The sequence below is a fragment of the Chaetodon trifascialis genome, chromosome 17 (assembly GCF_039877785.1).
Source record: "Chaetodon trifascialis isolate fChaTrf1 chromosome 17, fChaTrf1.hap1, whole genome shotgun sequence".
Lineage (NCBI taxonomy): Eukaryota > Metazoa > Chordata > Actinopteri > Chaetodontiformes > Chaetodontidae > Chaetodon > Chaetodon trifascialis.
Window position 1 is genome coordinate 5,701,524 of NC_092072.1, and position 22,806 is coordinate 5,724,329.

The window sequence follows — 22,806 nt, forward strand, 5'->3', positions numbered from 1 at the left end:
GGATGTTACTCCACTGCAAACAGAAGAGATCTGGAGATGCTTTTAACCACAAAGAAGTGGGTTACCCAGTCACAAAGACTTAAAACAGAGCCGAGCGTGAATCATCTATGCGCCATCTATTATTCACTTTTTTCTCCTCCTTTATTCACTGGTTCAGGGTTGATACTAAAGAATAAGGTCAAAGTTGATGCAGCGAGAAAGGAAAAGAGGTTTTTGAACCATTTTTAAATGGCGGGAGCCGCTGAGAAAAGCTGTTCTTCCAGACAGAGGGAAAATAGCTCAGGCGTGGTTTGTTGTGACTGAGGACGTCGTCAGGGAGTTTCACTTCCTCAGTCATGACCTCATCATTATGTCATCGCCACAAGATAGCAACGGTAAGCAAGACACACGATGAAAATAAACAAGTTACCACAAGGTATGTTTCTCTTTACGTTGAAGGCAATAAAGTATTAACAGGCTGACTCAGTCATTAGTGCACACTCTGCAAGGCTGTGCAGTACAAGCTTGATTTAGCCAAACAGATTCATAGCTACTGCTGTAAGAGTGACAAAGAAGAAAGAGAGGCAAAGACAAAAAAAAGAGAAAACTGTGAAGTACTGAAAGCTGGTATTCGATGTCTGTTCCAGTTCCTGATTTAAAAATATTAATGTGTAATGTGAAGGGTGTTCCTCACAGTGATAAGCCTACAAACAACGATCACTCTGCAGCTCCTGTTAGCATGTTAGCATCTTTCACTTCAATGTTTTGATTTTCATGGCCCGTGACTTTAATGTTTTGGTTCACTCTCACCGAATATGTAAGCTATCTGCTCAGCAAAGACAACATTAGTGACTAGCTGGTGCACATAAGGGATCATTTAGCTGCTAAAGAGCCTGATAATTCCCACAGGAGCTGGTGGAGACCAAAAACAGAGCTGAGAGACGATCAATGTTGGACTTAGATTCATCAGGTACTCTGACATGCAAAATGAATGTGGATCCATGTCCACTAGATGAGCAACTACGCAACTGTAGGTTAAAACATTTACCTTAACAACTTTATAAGATAATAATACGTCAATATTGTGTTTAAGGCTTATTGCACAGCTCCTGAGTCGGCAAAAAAATCAATTAATGCAGGTGTAAGGCAAAATTCTTGTACAGCTACTTGTGCTGAAACACTTAATGTCTGTGAACTTTGGCTTCTTTTGTCAAATGAAAAACAGGATTATTGAATTTTTCCATTATTGTCAAAACTCCAGTGCTGTTTCGGCACCAGTGCCATTGAAACAATCCTCAGGCCTGCATAGCACCACTGAAAAAAGATGTTGTAAAGGGATTTGCTGAAATAAAAGCAGAGATAATATGAAAACAGACCAAAAAAGAGACACAGAAGCAAATGAAACAATAGACAGAAAAGAAAGCAAACACAGATCTGCAGTAACAATGAGTCGCATTGCAGCTGTTTACTTCTCTTATAGCCACAGACCACCAGACACTGACCACTTACTGCATCAGACGCTGCAAGAGAGTCTGCAAAGCAAATCCGTCTTGTGTTTTTACAAGGCAGCCATACTGCTAACTTCTTTTACTGCTTTAAACCTACTGTTTTCCAAGAGAGACCTTCTGCACAATAATTTCAACTAACTTGGTGTCAATATTTAGTAAAAACTAAATCTTCGATGGTCTTTTTGTCGTTAAAACATCAGAATCAAGCCACCACAGGTGTATATAGAGCACAGCGGCCTCATCACACTCTTGTTTTGGACTCATAAAGTAGGGCATAACTGTGTCTGGCTGACTAATGTTGACCTGGCAGCACAGTGAGGTGTGACTAAGTTTAATCTCAGCTGAGATCTGGTTTCAGAGCTGTGCGTTCAGCCCGGTCACAGCAGGTCAACAAGTTATACTGTGACAGTCAGGAAAAAGAAGGACCTTCAAGTCAGCAACATGGTCTGTATGAATGGTTTACTGTTGCAAATATATTCCCCAAACATCCATTAACAGTTCGAAATTTGTAAGTGGGAAATAAATCATCATTTTCTGCATTTGTGATAAATTATTACAGTTAATACAGTTGATGTTTGGGAACAGTTTTTAATTTTAATGCACTTTTTGCATCCAGTATTGGCTGCTTGACTCTTCTTATCTGTGGGGTGAAAATAAAACATTCCTTCATTCATAAATGAGACAAAGACAAGGATACAACACCTCTTTTCACTAAAAACAACAGGGAGCTGGGCATCAACTCTGCAGTGTTTGGCTTCAAAAACATCAGATGTTCAGTCATCATCAGAGAAAAAAGAGAAAATCAACATGCCGGAGGACAGGAATGACGCTTCAGAGAGGTCAGACAGCTGCCATGTGATTTACTGCAGCTCAGACACATCAAATCTGGCAACCAAGAGGGTCTCCAATGCCAGCTGAAAGCCCCCGAGACAAGAGGTGAACCTGACCGGCTGCAGCCAAAACTGCAGCAGGAGAAGATCTTTTCGAGGATCATTTCAACGCAACAAAGGGAAGAGTGAGCTGCTCGCTCGGTCAGGAAGAAGCAGCGTGGCGTCATTGTAGGAGACTGCAGCGGTAATCAATTGACTGGTGCGGCAGGAGATGCTGCATTTTAATTGGCTTAATGCTGCTCCGTTCAAAAGAGAAAACACACCACATGACAACGTAATCATTACACAACCAAATGTTTTCTCCTTGCATTGTGTTCGGGAGCTATTTCCTGTTGTCAGATCTGTGTCAAGTCGAGATGAATGATCATATTTTTATTATTATGAGTTCTGCTGTTGCGCTGTCTCACAAATCAAACTGGGTTGCAGTCATGCAATATGTTAGCAGCAAGCATCAGCCATCATCTGCGTTCTAATATTAGAGCCTGTGCGTCCTGTGACTGAGATGTCGTGTGGTCAGTGACGTGTGTGTGTGTGTGTGTGTGTGTGTGTGTGTGTGTGAGCATGAACCTCAAATGTAGCTACATCTGCGCCGCTATCTGCGCACACACACATAAGCACACATACACTTCAAAGCAGGAGGACGCATCTGTTAGCGATTCCCCGGAGGTTGTAGTGACACATCAACAAAAACATGCAGTACATACTGCATACTGCAAGGCAGCATGGGTAACGGGGAGACAAGTCCCGGACAGGAACCAAACAGAAACAGCTGAACGCCTATGAAGCTAAAACACCAAATGCAAAGAAAAGCTTGACATGTTTACGCATCATCTCCTTTGAAGGAAGGAGGTCTCCTGCAGGAAGCGCTGCAAGAAAGCTCCTATTTAACACTAAAAATGAATTCAGCGGCCTTGATATTGCTCAATTAAACTTTAATAGACAGCCAACGCCCAAGGAAGTTAAACAGGGGTGAGCTGAGGAATAAGAAAAGAGAGAGGGGAGTGCCTGCGGGTTAGTAAGAAAGACCCTGAGGACACGATCAATACTGCGGGTACTCAGCACTTCAAAGCAAATCTTCAGCTTGAATATTTAAGATATATTCAAGTGCAGAAGAGCAACGCAACCGCGGCTGGATATCAGACCTCAGCACTCCTTTGTTACTGACCGAAATGTGGCTACAGCACCAAGAATCAGACAACTGACACAGAAAGTCTGCTTGGCTCTGTAATCGTAATATGTTTTGTTTTTGTTTTTGTTTTTTTAATATATCAATTAATCTGCAAATTAAAAAATAGAAAAATACAATCACAATTTCCCAGAGTCCAATGTGACATCTACAAGCAGTGAAAACCCCCAAAGATATTCAAGTTATTATCACATAAGCCAAAGAAAGGCAGCAAATCTGTACTACAGAGAAGCTGGAACTGGAGAATATTTGGCTTTTTTTGCTTGAAAATAAAAATTAAATTGTTAATTATTGTCTCAGCTACAATGAAGTCAAGAACAAGTCGCATCCTTCCTGTTTCAAGTCCTACAAGTCATTTAGTCTGCTGTTCAAGACACATGTTTCCCTCCTGCCCGTGAAACCTGATTGGCTGCTGTCAGACTGATTATTTCCTAACACGTTTTATTACAACGGTTTCAACAAGGGCTCTGGGAGAGAAAGTGAATAAAGGGAGTGATTTAACAGATCATTAGTGTTAAAGTTAAGCTCTAAGTCTTTTCCTTTGTCAAATAAAAGTGTGACGTCATCAGATCGGTGACTCAAATCCACACCTCTGCTGGTCGACGTAACGCAACAATGACGCAAGTTTGAATCATAAAAGCTTTTTCTTTACAATAGTAAACGTCCTCTGGTGCGCAGGCAGGAAGTGATGAGCCTTTCCTGAAGCAGCAGCAGTTCATGTGGAATACAGAGAAGAAGAAACGGGTGGAGATATATATGACGTTAGCATTAGCATTAGCAAGTGCACATCTAACAACACCAAAACAGAAGGCACATTCATCATCGTGATTGAACGCTGGGTCATTTTGGATTATCGTTGAAACATATTCTGTACATATAGTTGAAACAGAAAGAGGTCAACACTATATCTGACTCCCTCCACATTAGCTCTAAAATAGCCACAAATGTGCAGGTGTTGCTACGGTGACTCTACTCTATGAAATGTGATATGACAGTTGCTTTTATGACTACACTCTGCCTCACACCAATCCCTAACAGGATTGTGCTGCAAACAGGATTATTAATATCAATGCCCCATTCATGACTTCTGCTTTTTTGGAGTGTCAGATACGAAGGGAAACATGACTAATGCGTGCATAAGCTCTCAGGAAGCCTCGTCCTTCGTCTTACTCGGCAGCAGAATGGAGCATTTCCTCTCCTTTCCTGTGCGAGCGGCTCTTGTCATGGCTGTGATTTATAGCATCTGGTCACAGGGATCGCTGACGTGGAGCGTTGGGGGAGAGCGCTCCGGTCTGGTCGGCCTCCTCCTCCCTCCTCCTTCTTCAAGGATCCGCTCAAACCACAACAACTTGCCTAAACCTCGACTCCCCGTCCAGTTTCTCAGAGTCATTCTAGCCGATCCCGTCCACACCCGGCCCTCCCACCCACACGTACAAGCCCCCAGGCCGCAAACGAGACACTGTTGGTAGCATTGTGAAAACTTGACTGCAAGAGCTGAGAAGAGCTTTCTCTTTTGGGTTTTTCACTTTTAGTTTCACCCTCAGATGTTGTAAGAAATCAGGATTAAATAATCTAAGGTGCAACAATTAATTGATTTATCAATTATCTGATCAGGAGATGATTCACTGGCAACTATTTTGATTTGACAATTAGCCACTGATGGTACACCAGTTTTCCATTCGCACACCACACGTATACAATTTACTATGATATGGGTGACATTTAGCTACCACTTAAATTAATTAGCTACTTTTGAAACAATGGGACAAAAGAAGTAATCTCATTTCTGTGAGCGGAGATTAATGATTTTGAAAGCAAAAAAGAAAAGATGGTTGTTGCTACCAGACTGTGTAAGCTGTATAGGAGTTAGCTAGCCAATTAAGCTAACGTTAGCTCCATGATTTGGTTGAAACCACCATCTCTGGCTGACTTTCAGCTGACTTGTTTTAAACTGAGAATCCTGTAAAATGGTCTTATATATGCACTTGATGGCTATACACGCGTAATATTATGCTAAAATGATGAGGCTAAAGCTAAGAGGTCCCTAGCAAACACCAATATACTCACCGGTGGATGATCCATACAGAGGTCAAAGAAATACTGCCGTTTAGAGCTAGTTATCCTCCTAAGTTTAAAATGTTAAGATAATCATGTTTGGCTGCTTATCTTGCATACTTAGACAAAAATAAGGTTAGATTTATGTTGAGAGAAAAAGCTTTTAGGATGGGGACGGAAAAGCATCTTTAGCAAAAAAAAACGTCTCTCAGCTAACATTGGCTGAGGCTAAACTAATAAACAGCAGGACAGAGCAGCTAACGTTAGCCTGAACTCTGTAGCATCCTTTCACGTTCACATCCTTACTTGAGCTCATTATTCATTTTCCTTTCCATTTATTTTCCATTTTTATGGAATTTAACCCGACAAAATAAGTTAGTTTAAGTTTCCTTGGCCTTGAAAGTAACACTGGATTCACTTAGCTAGTTAGCTGAACATGCTAACATTAGCAGTTTCTGATAGAGCAGACTGTTTAATCCATTTCTTACTCCTTTTTTTTTGCTCTTGTATTTTTGTTTTATAAAAGACTATTAAAGAAACCACCCCTCATTTTCTATTATTTATGTAAATTCACTTTGTTTCGGATGCTGTAACAATGCTGCTATGGTCATGTGTTACAGTGATTTCAATAAAAAAAATGATATTTTAAGATATTTTGGCCTCTGGGAAAGTATGCTTAGCATTTTCCCTATTTTCTGGCATTTTACATACAATTCACCAAAGAATTGATAAAATACTCAGCAGATTTATTGATAATGAAAGTAGTTCAACTCCTCAGATCAAGGTCACTTCACGAGTTTGAGGATGGCTCACGACGGTGGCAAATCAAAAGCCAGTGGAAGAAGGTTTTCCAGCCTGGCTGCGATGTTGAACGTGTGCCAAGAACATAACGTCAGCATGACTGGGAAGCTCGCCGGGCCGAAGGGAGTCCACGTCTCATGATTACTTCCACAGAGGAGCATTAAACTCCACACTGAGACTCTGACTGCAGGCCAGCCAGCCTGGAAAAGTTGGTGGAGTGACAGTGCAGATATGAGGGAGGAGAAGCTTTGCTCTGGGAGGGAGGTGTTGTGCAGACAATTTAAACTCCTTCAGAAACAAGTGCCGATGTTTTCTGTCTGCTTCACACAAAAGGTGGATTGTTTCTGCGATGGTGCCGCTCCTACTGCGAGCCGCAAAACAGAGAGTCTTTGAACATGTTGTGTCTCGGAAAGGCTCGGTTTGACTCCAGCGCTCGCCAGTAAGAAAGGAAGCTCGCTGTGTCTCCTCAAAGACAAACACTGACTCCAGAAGGAAGAAAAGACTCTGATTAGGTCGCATAACGTTGCTGGTCGGCTGGTTTCAGGGGTTTTGAGGGATGACAGGAGGGATGAGGTCAGGAGGGGTGAGTGTGTGTATGTGTGTGGAGGGTGGGTGTTCAGGATTTGGATAGTCCACATGCATTAGGGCTAAACCAAAGGTCTGCCAACCTCAGACCTGAATGAATCACTTTGATATGGGATTATGAGCCCTCTCACAGCTCTGCAGGGCTGGAAAAAACAAACCCTAGTTGGCTTTTCGTTCTATCTTTCCTTTTTTTTTTTGGACAGGAATGAGACTCGCAGCTCTCGGAGTCAGAGAGAAAGAATGTTGCTGTTGATCTAACGCCTCTGCCTTTTTCGGCATCTCGCATTCCCGATAACGTCACATGTTGATCGAGCCTGTTGGAGCTCTGGGTAGAGGTCCTGCAACCAAAACATCCTTTGTTTGTCGTCATAGATCACTCATTGATGGGTGAATTTGCTCAAAAACAATACGAGGGTGTTGAGTATTTCAGTAATGACACCTACAACACAAAAGTCTCATGACTAAGCTGCATTTCTTGCACCAAAAGAACATCACAATCTAATTTTTTAAACTCCAAAATCCTGATATCAGTATTGGCGTCAGAATTACAGCATCCGCCTCGCTGTGGTTTCTATCCTTCTCGCAGCAGCCGATGTACATACAGACTCCCACACATGTAGCGAGCGGGCACCATGACAGCATGCCTTTGCGGTGATAAAAAGCTGCAGCAGACGTTTCTCCCTCCATCCAACGCTCTCCACATCCAGTAGAAATGGGGGGGAGGGCTGCCAATGAACAGAAAGTCACCTTCTACCACTACACAGGTCAAGGGGAGGTGTGTGTGATGGAGGCGGAGGCACCATCAGGGTCGTCCGCTGTGTTTTTAAATGTTAATATAGATGAACTGTTGTGCAATCATATCATCAGACCAAGTCCACAGAAAACCCTTTAAATCACTGACAAGAACATTTACTCTGCAGTAATTAATCAATTTGTTGACACACTTTGATAATCAGTTAACCAGTTGGAGTAATTTTTTAGGGAAAAGAAGTCAAAATTCTCTGATTCAAGCATCTTAAATGTGAATATTCTCTGTTTTCTTTCCTCCTCTAGGACAGTAAACTGAATGTCTTTGGATTGTGGACAAAACAAGATAATTGAGGACGTCATACTGGGCTTTGGGAAACAGTGATGGACATTTTTCACCATTTTCTGACATTTTATAGACCAAACAACTAATCCATTAATCAAGAAACTAATCAGCGGAGAAATCAACAATGAAAATAACTGTTAGTTGCAGCCCTGCGCGATAAAACTGGAGAAATTATCGTGAATACTATCCTAATTAAATAGTCCATGAAGCCTTCTTTTGAGACAAAGCTCGCAAACACATCATTATAAGTACCGTAAATCATTATAGTACAGCATGTACAGTACAGGAGGAAATATGACCACTAATATCAGCGTATTTGTGCATAATTACAAGGATTTCACTGATTGAAATCTGGGCTCTCAGACCAGCAGAGAGAGGCTGAGCAGTGTGAGACGCAGATGTTTAACCTCTGCATCTGCTGCTGAAGTGCTCCTGAGCAAGACACTGATTCCCAACACCAGAGGGAGGTAGAAGAGGGCTTTTCCTGCCTCACTGGCTGGTTGTTTTTGCAGGGAGCGGCGTGTGTCTTCAGCTGCACCGGCCTGCCTGTGTGTTGCATATGTGGGGCCATTTTTCACCCTGACGCGTTTGGTAATGGAGACCACAGCTCGCTGCTGCATTTCCAGGGTCTCTGCTAGGTGAGAGCCGCCTGTTAGAGATGCGGACAACCCGCTGTTTGCTGTGGCGGAATTACGGCGGGCTGCCAGAGCGGACAAACATCCCATTTTTTAAGATTCAAGGGGGGAAATCTGAGGTGTTGCATTGCTGCAGCTGTTGAATCTAAGGTGCGTTTCATCAACAAGGCTGGAAAATACCGACACACTTTTATTGTGATCGGAACCAAAAAAAGGAAAATAACAAGGAGGTATCATTTTTACAATCAAAGCCCCCAACACCACCCCACTGTCACCGTAATTCTACAGTAATGTTATTCATGACCTATTTTTTTATGTGTGTTGGCTGTAAAATACTCACATTTGTCTGTTAGTGTCAGCTTCTCCTCGAAATTCAGTCCCAGCTCCTTATAATCCATTGTTTCCATTCAGGCGGATCGCAGTCCCTTTCCAGTTGCTGTCATTCCTCAGAGTCGCACAAGTACAGGAGATGAAACTCCCGGTACAGATCGCCCAAACACGCCCTTTGTAAATCCAACCGGAATAGAGGAAAAAGTGGCCCAAAAATAAAAGTGGAAATAAAGCAGGATCTGAGCGAAAACACCTGTGAGTGTTTGAACTATTAAATTGTAATAAAACTTGTTAAAATGTGTTGTTAAATTATAGAGAGTCAGTCCAGTCCAGCGGCTCTTCGGAGGAAAATCTACAGTGCGGGAATAAAAAAAGCGTCAGTGAGTCCTGAAAGCAGCAGGAGTCAAGTTACAAAGATTAGGAAAAGCACTTCCGGTGAAAAAAATCAGAATAAAATATATATTAGACAAAAGCAGAACTCAAGATCCACTAACTAGGGTTTTCCAGGGCTGTCAATTTCATAATTCTCTCAGTTTGAGAGGGTTTAGCTGTCATCACGTGACCTAGAAAGCTGAGTTATCTCCATGACAACTGTAAAAACCATCTCTGGGGTGAGGACTCCAGAAAAAAAAACTAGTAAGTGGATCTTTAGATAGCTTTCTTGTCAAACTATGATTTCTGAGGTCAAGAATTTCTGTGAGTAGTTGCCGATTTGTCCTCATAAACACATATTTCAACTAGCTTTTCTTATTTTCACAGACAGTAAGTGGCAAACTGTGGCATGCATTAAACATACACAGAGCAAACACTGTGATAAAATAAAATTAAAAGAAACAATACATTTCAACAGGGGCTGTAATAAATAAATATAATAAAAAACAAAATATTTTGAAGTAGAATATCATACACATATGACATTAGACAAAATGTTGCCCTTGAATGTGTTGCAGTAGACTTACTTTGAAGCCAGTTTTGGTCTAAATCACAATTGTATCATACAAACGATGATGTTTAACACAATAACACTGAACAGACAGGACAGGACACGCAATACAAAAGCACTATTAATAATTTAGTATTATTTTCTTGCTTGAAATACACCTATTGTCCCAGAATTGTCTTCGTGGCACAGGGTTAAAGCCCCGATAATTTAATGGAAATGCCTACTACTGCTCTGGTTGAAACCGACAATTATTGATGACAGTTTTTGAACAATTTTATTCAAATGTTTCGGGTGTCTATTTTTACTCCATTTTGTAGTAGCCGTTTTATTCTGAAGGCACGATTGCTTAATTTCCGGCTGTAGTCACTTTCGCCTCTTGCTAGCTTGATGTCGTCGATCGGAGCGAAAAACCGCATGCCGGACAACTGGACTATACCAACTGGCTCACAAGGGACGAAACTAATTTGCCCATGAAACTAGGCCAAAAAAATCTATCGGAGACGTATTAGCAACGTGAAACAGTAGATTCTATTCCCCGCACGGCCTCTCTCATCGCTTTTAGCCGCAGTGACAGACGTTTCCTCTTAACTCTTAAAGCCAGTGAATGGTTTGATCCATCAGATGATTTCCAGCAGCTGAAATCAGCCCTGCTGCCTGGAACGAGGTGAGTTGTTATTACAGCATAAAAAACGGACCGCGTGTGTAATTACAGCAATTAGGCACACTTTAATTAACAACTTGTATCAGTAAATGTCATTCTACACTTCACGGACAAGATATCCATTAGGAAAAATACTTAATATTGTAATAATGATACCTTAATTAAGGCCTATTGGCTTAATTACCACAGGAAATATGAGATCTCACTGAAATATTACTGGAAATCCAATAAACAAAAAATAGTAATAATACTAATAACACTAAGTAGTCATCAAAGGTGTCTATAAACCTACAATGAATAGACCAACGATGCTTTGGCCGTTGTATTTCTTTAGTATATACCCTATATGCAAAATGTTGTATTCCTAAATCATCTTTCCTGCTTATAAAAAAGTGACAGTACATCATCTGCCTGTACGCTGCTCACTGTACTGATGATGACAAGCTGATTAACAATTGATGTGACCTTCCCGCCATCGGAGGAGACAGAGGATAGTCCTCCAGGAGGAAATCTGCTGCCAAGTCTTATCTGATAAAAAGAGAAGCAGCAGGAAGATGAAAAAAAAATTATCTCGAGGAAACAAACCCAGACATTTCAAACAGTGACGAGTGAAATGTATATGACACCATGGCAGTATTAAACACTGTTTTATTTGGGGCTTATTTGATCAAAATACACATATACGTGACAATCACTGGATAATTTGGATATTGTCAAAACACTTTTGCATCAGTGGTTATGGCATGAAAATGACATTTATTTATCAAAATGACGATAAATTTTCAATGACGTCTTCTCTCACAGATGAAGAAAGAAGAGCAAAAAGTGGAGGGTTGAGGAGGCGTGTCATTCATTTTTTAAAGGAGGCATTTTATAAATAGGCTGACCAGAACAACATCGACAACGCTTTTTGGTCATTTGGATAAAAAATTCAGATTAATTATTGATGAGGTCATCTGTGTTTTTTTTTTTCCTTGAATCTGCAGGACATTAAGGATGAGACCGAGCACAAATATATGTTAAAAAACATAATAAAAAGTCCTTGAAATGTCATTTTGAGCATCTTTGGAGCAGGACAGATAGTTTTACATGATGACGTGGTCGAGCTACACTAAATACTGAACGGCAGAACGTATGTGAGCGTTACCACAGATAAAATATGCATGACCCACTTAGCTTGGTGAAGACACTTAAGACTTCAGGACCTGAAACACTTGAGTTGTGGCTGATGTTAGAGACTTCTCAACGTCCAGATCGTTCACTATGGTTGACCCATCTTTTTATCGCTTTCCTCTTAAAGTTCGGCCTAAAATTAAATATTTGACAGTTAAAACCATCTTTGTGAAAAAAACAGCTGAGCTATGGACAACCAGGTGACATTGTTTTTGTTTTAAGTGTTCCTTTAAACATGCTACACGGAGGATAAAGATGAGCTGAAACACTGCTAATCAATCCACTGGCCTCCCTCAGACACATGAAAGGGGAAGAGAGGCAGCTCCATCAGGGCTAATGGAGTTGGATCTGACCTGTTGGTGCCTGTGAGGGAGCGGCCAGCACTGTTGTTGAGTCTGGAGTCTGGTAAAAAAAATGATTTGTTGATGCAGTAATAAGATTTGGAAATGCAGTGACAGGAAATGTAATAGAGCAGTAGGAGGAAGGCAGGCAGCGCTCAATAAACCTCACCTATCTTGTTCATCTGCAGGAGAAACTTGGCTCGTGGAAAGTATGGATGGGAGGATGGATGGAGCATTTGTGTTTCCATGTCTCGCCACTACATATCTCGAGTTGCAATCTCCAGAACAAATCTGATCTCAGACAGGTTGAGAAGCGCTTGCTGACACTGATCACACAGTGGACTTGTTTTCGAGAAAAAGCTGCTACTGTAAGTCATGTGTTATGGGGGGGGGGGGGGGGGGGGGGGGGGTTCAAAGCCACTACCACAAAATAATAAATTACCTAATTCATCAAAGCACATCTTGATCAGTGAAGGGACTCTTTGTTGCAGTGGTGATGGTCTTCAGACACAGATGGCAGTGAAATGAAAACTAGACCACAGCTAAACCTTTAAGTTCCCCTCAGGTTTCATTGACCATACAAAACACAATGTCTGCTGACAGCTATGCTCTCTCTATGAGGACATGCAGGAGAAAAGAACAAGAGTCTGCAGTCATGCTAGCTGCTCTGTGATGCTGTCCTGAGGCACAACAGCGCTTTGGGCTAAATGCTAACATGCTCACCGTGACAACGCCAAAATGCTGATGTTCAGCTTTTATAATGTTGACCATGTTCTTAGTTTTAGCTTAGCATGCTAACATTTGCTATCTAGGGCAAAGTATAAAGTACAGCTGAGGCTGATGGGAATGTCAATAGTTTTGCAGGCGTTTGATCATAAACCAAAGGCAAATTACATTTTTGGATGGTGTTAGATAAAACAGCAGTAAAGCTATGATAATTAAACTGGAGTCAACATGTCCTGTATGTCTGTGGGCTATGAAATTTCATGGTGATCCATGTAGTTGTTGTCACTCAAAAGCAAAATTTTCAAACTGATGGTCCCGCTAGAGGAAAAATCTGGGTAAAGTTGTGAGGCTTCATCCTCTGGGAACCATGAACGCTGTTCGAGTTATTTCAGCCTGGTGGTTTTCAGCCTGGCTGAACCACACTGTCAACACTGAAGCCCACCGCTCGCTGGCATGGCGATAAAACAAAACAAGATGGACAAACAGGATATAAAAGTCCTCCTTTTCTGTAGCTCTCACATGTCATTATCTTTCTACCTTCATGTTCTTAAGGACTCCATAAATACACACCATGTGTCTTCAAGCGTTTTGGGCCTCAACACTCATGAAATTACAGCAGAACAAATTGTGCCTGCAGTCCACTGATGTACTGCCAAGCAGCAGACATAAGCCCAAGTTGACATTGTAAGCTGTTCACTTCGGTGCAGGCAGCGTCACTTTAGCAAGACAAATAGGATCCTCAGACTATTACTGGTATCACGTCTGACCCTAACAAACCTGGTTAGAGCACATGCCTGAGTATTTAAGATTTTTAATCCGCCATGATAGACAAGCTAGTGATTCAGTCTCCACGTATCCTTGAGCTTTTTCCGACAACAAAGAGTTTTCTCAATGAGACTTTCTTTGAGGGAGTGCATGTCCGTACTCGCCTGCACCTGACTGAGACCTGGGGAGGTTCAGAGAGCCTCCCATAAACCCATAGAGGCATGTAGTTAATTGCCCCTCCTACACACAGGGCACTACAAAAAGGCTCTTAACAAAAAGCCTGCAGTTACACTTAAAACATTCGTCTGGATCCTCCCTGCACGTTTGACCAGAGGGGAGAGCACATTTGTGTCTGCAGAAGGGAGTTATGAAACGCTTTTTCATTGTAAAAGCTCCGAGTACACAATGGTTTGGTTTTACAGGGCGAGTACACATATTTGGAGAGCACACTGCTGAAGTCAGAGTCTGAATATAACCACAGCTGCTGCAGAGTGGGAGTCAAGCATGTCTGCAGTTGGTGTGGTTATCGAGAGCAGAGCTGAGGAAAAATGTCCAACTGATTTGCTTGTGAGCAGATGACTCTGCGGTTTGAGGCTGGATCGCATCCTGTGTCTCTGCAGATGGAAATAAGCATGAGGTATAATTAACTCTCGCGCTATGTTGTTGTTTTTTCTGTTGTTTCCAGAGAGCGGATATCTCTCTGTGACATTCATTTCCATGTTCACAGATGCGTCTGGTGAACTCAAAATACCACATCAATGTTCGAGACGGCTTTCCAGAGAGAGAACTTGTCTCAAAGCAAAAGTTCGACTTTCGCTTTTTGGTGGAGAGTTTGATAAGAGCCACTCTCACATCTGTATGGTAAATATGAAGCGGCAGCCAGCAGGCGCTTAGCTTAGCTTAGCTTAGCCTGGAAACAGCTAGCCTGGCTCTCTCGACAGCACGTCTACAGCTAACTAATTTTTTTTGCAGTTGCTTGGCAACCAGCAGCTTTACTTTAAACTGGCAATATGCTCCGCTATGTTCACCAGCTAGTCGCTAACCTTGGCTGCTGTTTGGGCTGAGCAGGCGGTGTACAGTGGGTTATCACACCTTTCTCTCTGAAAAGAGCTGCCGGCTGTGGTGACCACGACACCACGAGAGCGGCGTGAGTCAACCAACCAGTGACGCAGTGGGCCAGACATTTAAACAACGAGCTGAAATTCATTATAAAGCTCCGTAATGCTGCAGCTAGCTGCACATTCAGGTGATAGATTGATCGCCTCCAGTGACGTTATCTCATTGTTTTTATATTTGTCATTTGATACATTGTTACGAGTAAAATATCAGTTTTAGCCGCCTTAAAAGAAAGTGGGGTCAATCCTCTCATTTAACTATTTCCCAAAACTGCTGCTTTACAGGTGGTGCAACATGGTGCAGATTAGATTAGACAACAAGATTCTTAGTTTCAGATGATTATATACTAATGGAAACATACTTAGGGATATTATATTTCATTTCTGCCAATAAATCCCCTTAATCACGCATGTAGGACCTTTAAAACGACACAAAAGTGGGATCAGAAGAGTCCTGCGGCAACAATCCAGCATCTGATAAAGGGAGTGACCTTTGTGTCCATTTGTCTCTCGGGTTAAACGCCATCCCTGCATCATGCCCAGTCAGTCACATTGCTCACATACAGAGCCACACTCCACCCCTCTGCCTGCCCTCTAGCAGTTGGCGCAGTGGTGTCATCTCGAGCTCTCAGCTGTTACTGTGGCGTACCACTGGCTGGACCAGCAGCTGCTGGGGACTGCAGCAACACTTGCTGCTATATCAGCTCCAGCTTAGAGCATCGGGAAACTGGGGTGAGGATGAAACATATGGCTTTTCAAGAGTTTTGGCATTGTTTTACATCACCATTACTGAATATGACTCATCTTCCAAACAGACTAACATCTCATTGGCCAACTTAAACAAAGAAATAGAAATTAAATGGTTAAACGTTTCATTTTCATCTTTTTTTCTCAACGAATACTGATCTAAAAAAAGTCAGAGATATATGGACCCATACATATTTAAATACAGACACCGTGCATAGAAGCATTTTGGTACAGATGATCGTAGCTTGTGTGTGTGAGCAGTTTACATATCTGCAGTGCAGTTTTCCTTCTAAGCTTCATACAGGAACCCAGACTCTGGAGTCATTGTAGAAGAAGGATCGCTTTGGCAAAATCAGTGGATCATAGAAACCTGGAAAGATGGAGAGAAAGTTTAACTTCAGGCTTTCATACCTGCAACTGTATGAGCAACTGAAATACTCAAATTAAGACTGAATATGTTATTGCTAATGCAAACAACTGTTCAAAAACATCAGACACCTGGACGAGCTGAGCAACTAACACCAAAAATGAGTCATGCACTGAATGCACGAGTTAGACTTTTGTCTGAAAGTTTAAATCAAGTTGAATTTCATGTAATAGGACAGCGACCAGTTGCTCTTCTCTCTTGCTTTCCGGTGATAAGAGACAGAGATGAACGTATCACACAGCTTTATGTAAGTAGAGAATTTACCCATTCAGCCAGCAGGCCAAAAATGCATTTTTGTGCTACTTGTGTTACTAATTACAAGTTACTAATCAGTGAAATCTGTGAGGTTTGTGGTGCGGCTGACAGCAAATCACTCTCAGCACATCATCATAACAATAAATACCACAAGTGAAAGAAACGCTAAAGCCAAAGTACTCCACTAAAACCTCATTAACCCTTCTGACTTTACAGGCGTCAGGGTCACAACCTAGACCGTAAGTTATTTACAAAAGCATCATAGCTAATAAATAACAGAGGCAAACATTGTTTTTTCCATTTTTTGGATAGCCATTTAGTTCTAACTATTGAAATGTAGATAAAGCATGAGATTTAAAAAGTGGGACTGACGGGGTTAAAGCAAAAATCCTAAACAGATTCTTGGAGTTACTTTATGATGAAATGTTGTCATTAAATTTTTATGCAAACCTACTTTCCCTTACCCTGCCTCATTTACATATACTTAAGTCAGCAATTTCCTACATTTACCACACTCAGCTCCCAGAGTAGGGATGCACATTTACTGCATACCTAGTCTCAATGCTTATTTAAAGATGTACAAATTAGCCTGTGGCTACAATGTGCAAACCATCATATAACCTATATTTGTCAGAGAAATAAGAAAAAAATCAACCAAATATCCAGTAAAATGCATGTTTTTTTATTACCTGGACCTGGCCTCATGTCAGCCTGTGAGTTCTGGGGTATTCTTAGAGTTCTGGATGCAAATGCAGCAGTGGGCATGTGATGCTTAGACCGCCTGTTATCATTTCCTATGTCGTACTGCCCAGGGCCTGGCAAGGGAGGGTCCTTAGGAACCATCAGAGGAGGTGCTGATATTGCCAAATAATATCCCCTCCTTGAAACAGAATGAACATTTTTACACATCAAAAAGAAACAACTGGGTAACACAAACCCAAACCATGAATACTGTGTGTTTACTCACGGCAGAATGGTCCTCTTCACCAGTGCAGGGGTCTGATGGGGACTGTAGGCCCCTGGACCTGGTACATGTTGGTCCACTGGAGCAGGGATTCTCTGGGTTTTTGATTTGAAGGGTGACAAAACGGCCTTGCAGCCGTGCTTTGTCACACTGTCGTTCACTTCATAGTGGCCTTGAACAAATTCATGATGTGAGGTTAAAATAAAATACGATTGCTGCAAGAATAACAAAGATGTAACTCAAAAGAAAACCTATAAACTGAGATTATGCATGAATGCACATAGAGAACTTGGAGAGATAGAGGTAGTTACATGGTGATGGCACATTTCTGCTTGGGTAAAAAGAGCCTCGTCCAGATTTTGACAGGAAAGCTGATGTACCAACCACTGAGGAGAGTCTCTGTCTACTACCACAACGGACCTGTCCATACAGAAGAAACAAAAAACTACACATTAACAACAGGATGCACAACACAGTCTCAGAAAACCGTCTTTAAAAGCAACTGGCATAATTCACACACATACATCATATTGATTCGGCGCTGGAGTTTCGTGCTTCGGACCATCCAGCTGCACAGCCACGGGCAGCCTGAACACCCTGGAGACTCCAGTGTTGAAGTCATACTTGTCTCTGAGGGAGCTCTGCAGGTTGTATGCATTCGGCCCTGGAGTGCCTCTCTGTGGGTTTCTGGTAGCCCGGGAAGCCTGTTGGAGAGGATGATATGACAAAGACAGTTTAACAATTTATGCTGACATATTTCACAGTACGAACTTTGACCTGCTGGTGCTACAGAAAAAGTCAGGGGATGGTCAAAGACAGTAGGATGCATCCTCTGTGGACCACGAGCTAGCTGTTCCACAGCTGTTGAGGTATTTTCGGAAATCAGTGCAATGACTCTGGGACCTGACCTTGGATGCAACGAAGCCTGTTGTGCCTTTCTTTGAGAAGGAAGGACTTGTGATTTCAACGCTGGAGGTACAGCCATAGCTGCCAGGTCCTGGATTTTCATTCTGAAACAAATACACATCATCACAATGATGTCGCATTGCTGGTTCTCTTTAGCTGATCATTCACAGGGATGTCAGGTGAGACGGATTTCCTACCAGACAGACTTGTGAAGGGAATCTCTGAGCTTGGGACGAAAAGCCCTTCTTTTCATGATTTCTTGTCGTCGCTCTTTGGTATTTTGTTGTTACTGAAGATGAAACGGCGTAAGATGGAATCTCATCTGCTTTGAGATCAAAAGAACAATTGAGTCACATGTTTTTAAGCTAAAAAAAAATGAAATAATGTTTTCATTTAGACTCACTTTTATGGGATCCTCGGTACATGTTGCCCATGGTTCAGTTGGATATCACGCAAAGTTAACTACTGTTGAAGTCAGTAAATCTGAAGCCATAAAAAAAACCTCTGTTTCCTCTCTGAACATGTTTCTATGGCGACGTAATAACAGAGTGAGGTCGATCTCACGTCCTGTTGTCTTTTAGCGCCACCTATCGGCAAAATGGTGGTTTATCAGGCGCTAAATACCAACCCATACCAACCCGCCTCTGTTTTGTTTCTAGATAGCTACATCCATCATGGCGATGCATGCGAAGGCGACCCCGCCGCAGATCCCGGACACCCGCCGGGAGCTCGCTGAACTAGTGAAGAGGAAACAAGAACTAGCTGTAAGTACACGTTGCCGCAATATTGTCGAAACGGAAAGCGACAATAAGCGCTTCGCCATTCAGAATTACAGCTGTCTCTAACTTAAACCTCAGCGTTCGGCGGTTGCTAACTGGGGCCTTGCTAAGTGCTAAGCTAATGATAGCACTTGCTTGTTGGCTCTCTCCCGGTTTGCTCCTGCACAGTTCCCTCCAGTGGTGGGTTGTTCCTGCTAACTTAGCCAGAGAGCTAACGTTTCTGTACCGACAATTACGTGAGAGAGCCGTAAAGTTAACGTTATTAACGGTTATCTAGCTGCCTGGCGTCGTCTCTGATGGTCATTTTTGATAACAGCAACCAAATTTAACTTGCTTTTTAAATACGTTTTATAGCTGCAGCGTTGTTCGCCGTGTGTGCTGCTAGCTAGCATAGCTAAGTTGCATTGTAGCCGCCCGGCTACACCAAGTAACGGTAGATCTCGCGATAGTATAGCAAGCCATCAGTTATTTAGGTTCTAAACATTTAAGGCAGGATTATAAACCAAACACATCCTTCTGATCATCTGTACACACTTTTCAAAATTAATTCAAGTTTAATATCTTTTCTTCTCTGTCCCAGGAGACACTGGTGAACTTGGAAAGACAAATATATGCATTTGAAGGCAGCTACCTAGAAGATACTCAGATGTATGGCAACATCATCAGAGGATGGGACCGATACCTCACCAACCAAAAGTAAGTGTTAGATGGTGTACAGAAGAGGAGAAGATAAGGGAACGTTTGAATACCTTACAGCTATCACAAGAGCAAAACCAACTCAAAATAAACAAGGTCAAGCTGTTTCTATGCTTTTTTATTACATGAAACCTGACTCGTTATTTTCTTTTCTTTGAAGCTTAAGAAGTGGTTCAATGCTGTTGAAGTGTCATGGAATTAACGGTGCCGTGTGGAGGATTTAGGGGGATCTACTGGCATGACTTACTTACCTAACCATATTTCTGTAATTTTATCAGGAACTCCAATAGTAAGACCGATAGACGGAATAGGAAATTCAAGGAGGCAGAGCGTTTGTTCAGCAAGTCATCAGTCACATCAGTTGCAGTAAGTCCAACTCTCACTGGACTTTCTCCACACAGTACATTATTTTCTCATTTGCTGCATGACAAGACAAGAAAAGAACTGCTAATGTGACTGCACCCTCTCTTTTGATTTGCAGGCAGTTTGTGCACTCGGAGGGATACCAGATCACATGAATGAAAAACGTGAGTTGTGTCTGTAACTTTCTCAAACCAAGCAGTGTTAAAAAGAGTTCGTCCATCTTACGCCTTTGTGCTTTCTGACATTGTGTTGGTGCTGTTGTTTGCGTCAGGTGAGGCAGGCAGCGGTACAGAAAGTGACGCTTCTCCAGACCTCCAGAACCAAGAGAACGAGCCCAGCCAGGAGGATACAGAAGACGTGGACTCAACGCTGCAGGACCTAAAGCCTCAGAAGGCTGCTTCCTCGTCTTCCTCAGGCAGCCATCATGGTAGCCACAAGAAGAGGAAGAACAAAAACAGACACAGGTACACAATCGAGACACAAGACTGTGTATCAGCTGGAAGATGGGCGACATATTTACATGAAGTGTAGTAAAACCTGGTTATTGTAAAATCCATGTATACATGCAACAAGATTTCCTCATCCCCTTGCCTTATTTTGATGCCATGGTTTTGTCTGATTTAGATTAAACTCTTCCTGACAGCAGACTGAATGTTACAACAAGTCAGATGTTCAGCTGTGGAAACTCAGAGTTGTATTTAGGCTGCTTTTTGTCAGATTCAGCCAGACTTTGAACCAGATAAATCAGCTGGAGATACGGAGACCGGGTAGTGTTAGGGTTGGCATTTCAATCCCAGGCTCCTCTTGACCACATGTCAGTCTGTCCTTATGACACTGAGTCCCTGTAGCTTGTGGTGTATGGTGTATATAAATGAACTCTTTTTACATCCTGCTGTCACAGCAGTACTTTCTTGGCCAATTTGAAAGTCAGTTACACATATACATAGCAGAGAAACAGTTTTTGTCCTGGATAAAATCTGGCTTTAGACATTAATTCAACACTAATTTTTGAGCACTTCAACCAAAGAGTGATTTTTCTTTTTCCAGTTTGTGTCATTTCACAGATGTCTAGAAACCCAGAGGGGTGTGTCAGGTATTTTAAACAGAGTGCAATCATTAGAGCGAAGTCTGGAAAAATCAACATTATTTTGTGTAAGAGAAACATACCGTAGTGGGCTGAATATAAGATGGTCTCCCTGAGACACTCTTAATAAGGATAAGATAATCCTCACCCCCTTTGTCTTATTATGGTGAAATGACAACCAACAAATAACTGGTTTGTTAAGTAGACTTGTTGTTTACACTTTCACAAAACAAAGAAGGACTAATTAGTTTCTTGGCAGCGTTCAGCGTCGCTGTGTTAGCCTCCTGTTTAATGTCGACCTGTTTGTCCTGACTCAGGCTTCACTGTTCTAACCACGTATTAACACAGCAGGTGCTCCACCTGACACGCTGTGAACAAGTGGTTCTCTCACTCTGTAAAGTCTGGACTGCAGTTTTGTGTAGACGTAGGGCTTTAGACTCAGGTTGGTAAACTAACAGCTGCTGCTTTCTTCCTTCCCCTAATGCTGACCCCCCAGTCCTTCTGCCATGTTTGATTATGACTTTGAGTAAGTCCGAATTTTACTTCCTGCTCCTGTGGTGTTAACATCCTGCCTGCTGTAAACCCCATCCTCAACTCCTCCACCGTTTTTCCTGCTCTCTGTCTGCTCCTGTTGGCCTAGAGTTTGAGTTTAAGCCTGCTAGTGATTCAGTCGTACTGCATGTCCAACACGTCTCTCTTTCATTTTGAACGCACATCAGCATCCAGCACTCTCAGCTTCATTAGATATTCCTGCTTGTTTCTGGGGTGCTTTCATATCTTTCTTACCCCAGGTTCCTTTTCAAGTGTGCTTCCACATTTCCAACAAATCAATGAACTATTGCTGGTCTTGTCAGGTGCTGGGTTGGCTACAGATTTGTGAACAAACAAGAACAAACACATGCTCATTTAGTGTTCTTGTTATGGGCTTGTTTTTAGGCTTCTTCATGATACAGTAGTGATACCACTTTTTATTTTCCCCCATAATTAACATCAAACCCATGTTTATGATCTGTTGGTGTCTAATGCAGCCTTGATTTGTTTTCTTGCAGATTTGACATGAAGGTTAACAAGAAACCGAGAGCTGTAAGTTGAGTTTTTTTTGTTATTTATTTGTCTGAAACTGCTTGTTTTTACGATTATGTTCATGTGTGACAAAGAAAAGCATTCAGTTCTCACGTTTTGAAAGGTGGAAATGGTGCATACTTGGCATTTCTCTTAGACGTGACTCAAACGGTCATTCAGTGATCAGTTAAGCTGCTGATTGATGCTTGCATCTGTGACTGATCACCGTCTTTGCCTCAGTGATTTTCCTCATTGTTCGTCCTCTGTCGTCCTGCAGGATTATTCAACTTAACAAAGAGGACTGGAACGCCTGGACACACATGAGGATTCGTGAAGAGAAACACAAATTTTATGGGCTTTGTGAACTTTTTATGCCTTTTTTTGTTGTTATTGTTGTTCGAGTTGTCATATTTCAGCCTGTACTTTGTGCATTGCTTGAAACATTCCCCCTTCCACCTATCTTTGGTCACGGTTAATGTTTTGACTGACCAGTTAAGCAGAAATATGGTTGTGCATGTTACTCGAGACCTGATGAGGCCCACCTCCAGTAACACACCATCTTGTATAGTGTTAAAAAAGATTGTATTTATTATGTAGTTAATTTCCACGTTTGCCATTGTAAGAAAGAAGTTTTTGCTTTTTGTTAAGCGTCACATAGTCATCTAACGCCCCAAAACCCGGATTCTTTTATTACGTGGTTTGTTTTTCAAAAAAATAATAAAATACCAGCAACGTGA

General features: G+C 41.9%; 3 protein-coding genes across 17 annotated transcripts in view; 1 reads left to right on the top strand and 2 right to left on the bottom strand.

Moving 5' to 3' along the window:
* Positions 1-9,467, bottom strand: part of LOC139345580 (MAP7 domain-containing protein 1-like) — a 35,064-nt gene extending 25,597 nt beyond the window's left edge. For 6 of the 12 annotated variants that reach the window (XM_070984268.1, XM_070984266.1, XM_070984264.1 and 3 more), the window contains exon 1: positions 9,073-9,423. In XM_070984268.1, coding sequence (XP_070840369.1) covers positions 9,073-9,139 — 67 coding nt within the window. In that variant the 5' untranslated portion in view covers positions 9,140-9,423. Of the gene's footprint in view, positions 1-9,072 lie in introns of all 12 variants that reach the window. The other 6 variants (XM_070984267.1, XM_070984263.1, XM_070984258.1 and 3 more) reach the window with 4 other exon arrangements.
* Positions 9,468-15,676: 6,209 nt separating this feature from the next.
* stpg1 (sperm-tail PG-rich repeat containing 1) lies at positions 15,677-18,622 on the bottom strand. The gene is made up of 8 exons (XM_070985369.1): positions 18,489-18,622; positions 18,283-18,410; positions 18,088-18,189; positions 17,704-17,883; positions 17,491-17,599; positions 17,183-17,351; positions 16,905-17,095; positions 15,677-15,903 (listed from the first exon to the last, which is right to left on the bottom strand). The coding sequence occupies exons 1-8, from the start codon at positions 18,517-18,519 to the stop codon at positions 15,830-15,832; spliced, it is 984 nt and encodes a 327-aa protein (XP_070841470.1). The 5' UTR covers positions 18,520-18,622; the 3' UTR covers positions 15,677-15,829.
* A 71-nt stretch (positions 18,623-18,693) lies between these two features.
* On the top strand, positions 18,694-22,806 carry meaf6 (MYST/Esa1-associated factor 6). 4 transcript variants are annotated; one of them, XM_070985371.1, is made up of 8 exons: positions 18,694-18,849; positions 19,445-19,560; positions 19,839-19,926; positions 20,042-20,087; positions 20,195-20,387; positions 21,504-21,533; positions 22,057-22,090; positions 22,347-22,806. In XM_070985371.1, exons 1-8 carry the CDS (start codon positions 18,760-18,762, stop codon positions 22,359-22,361), a joined length of 612 nt encoding a protein of 203 aa, XP_070841472.1. In that variant the 5' UTR covers positions 18,694-18,759; the 3' UTR covers positions 22,362-22,806. The 4 variants fall into 4 exon arrangements, with proteins under 4 accessions (XP_070841472.1, XP_070841473.1, XP_070841474.1 ...); XM_070985372.1 differs by having other exon boundaries at positions 22,057-22,108; positions 22,367-22,488; XM_070985373.1 differs by lacking the exon at positions 21,504-21,533.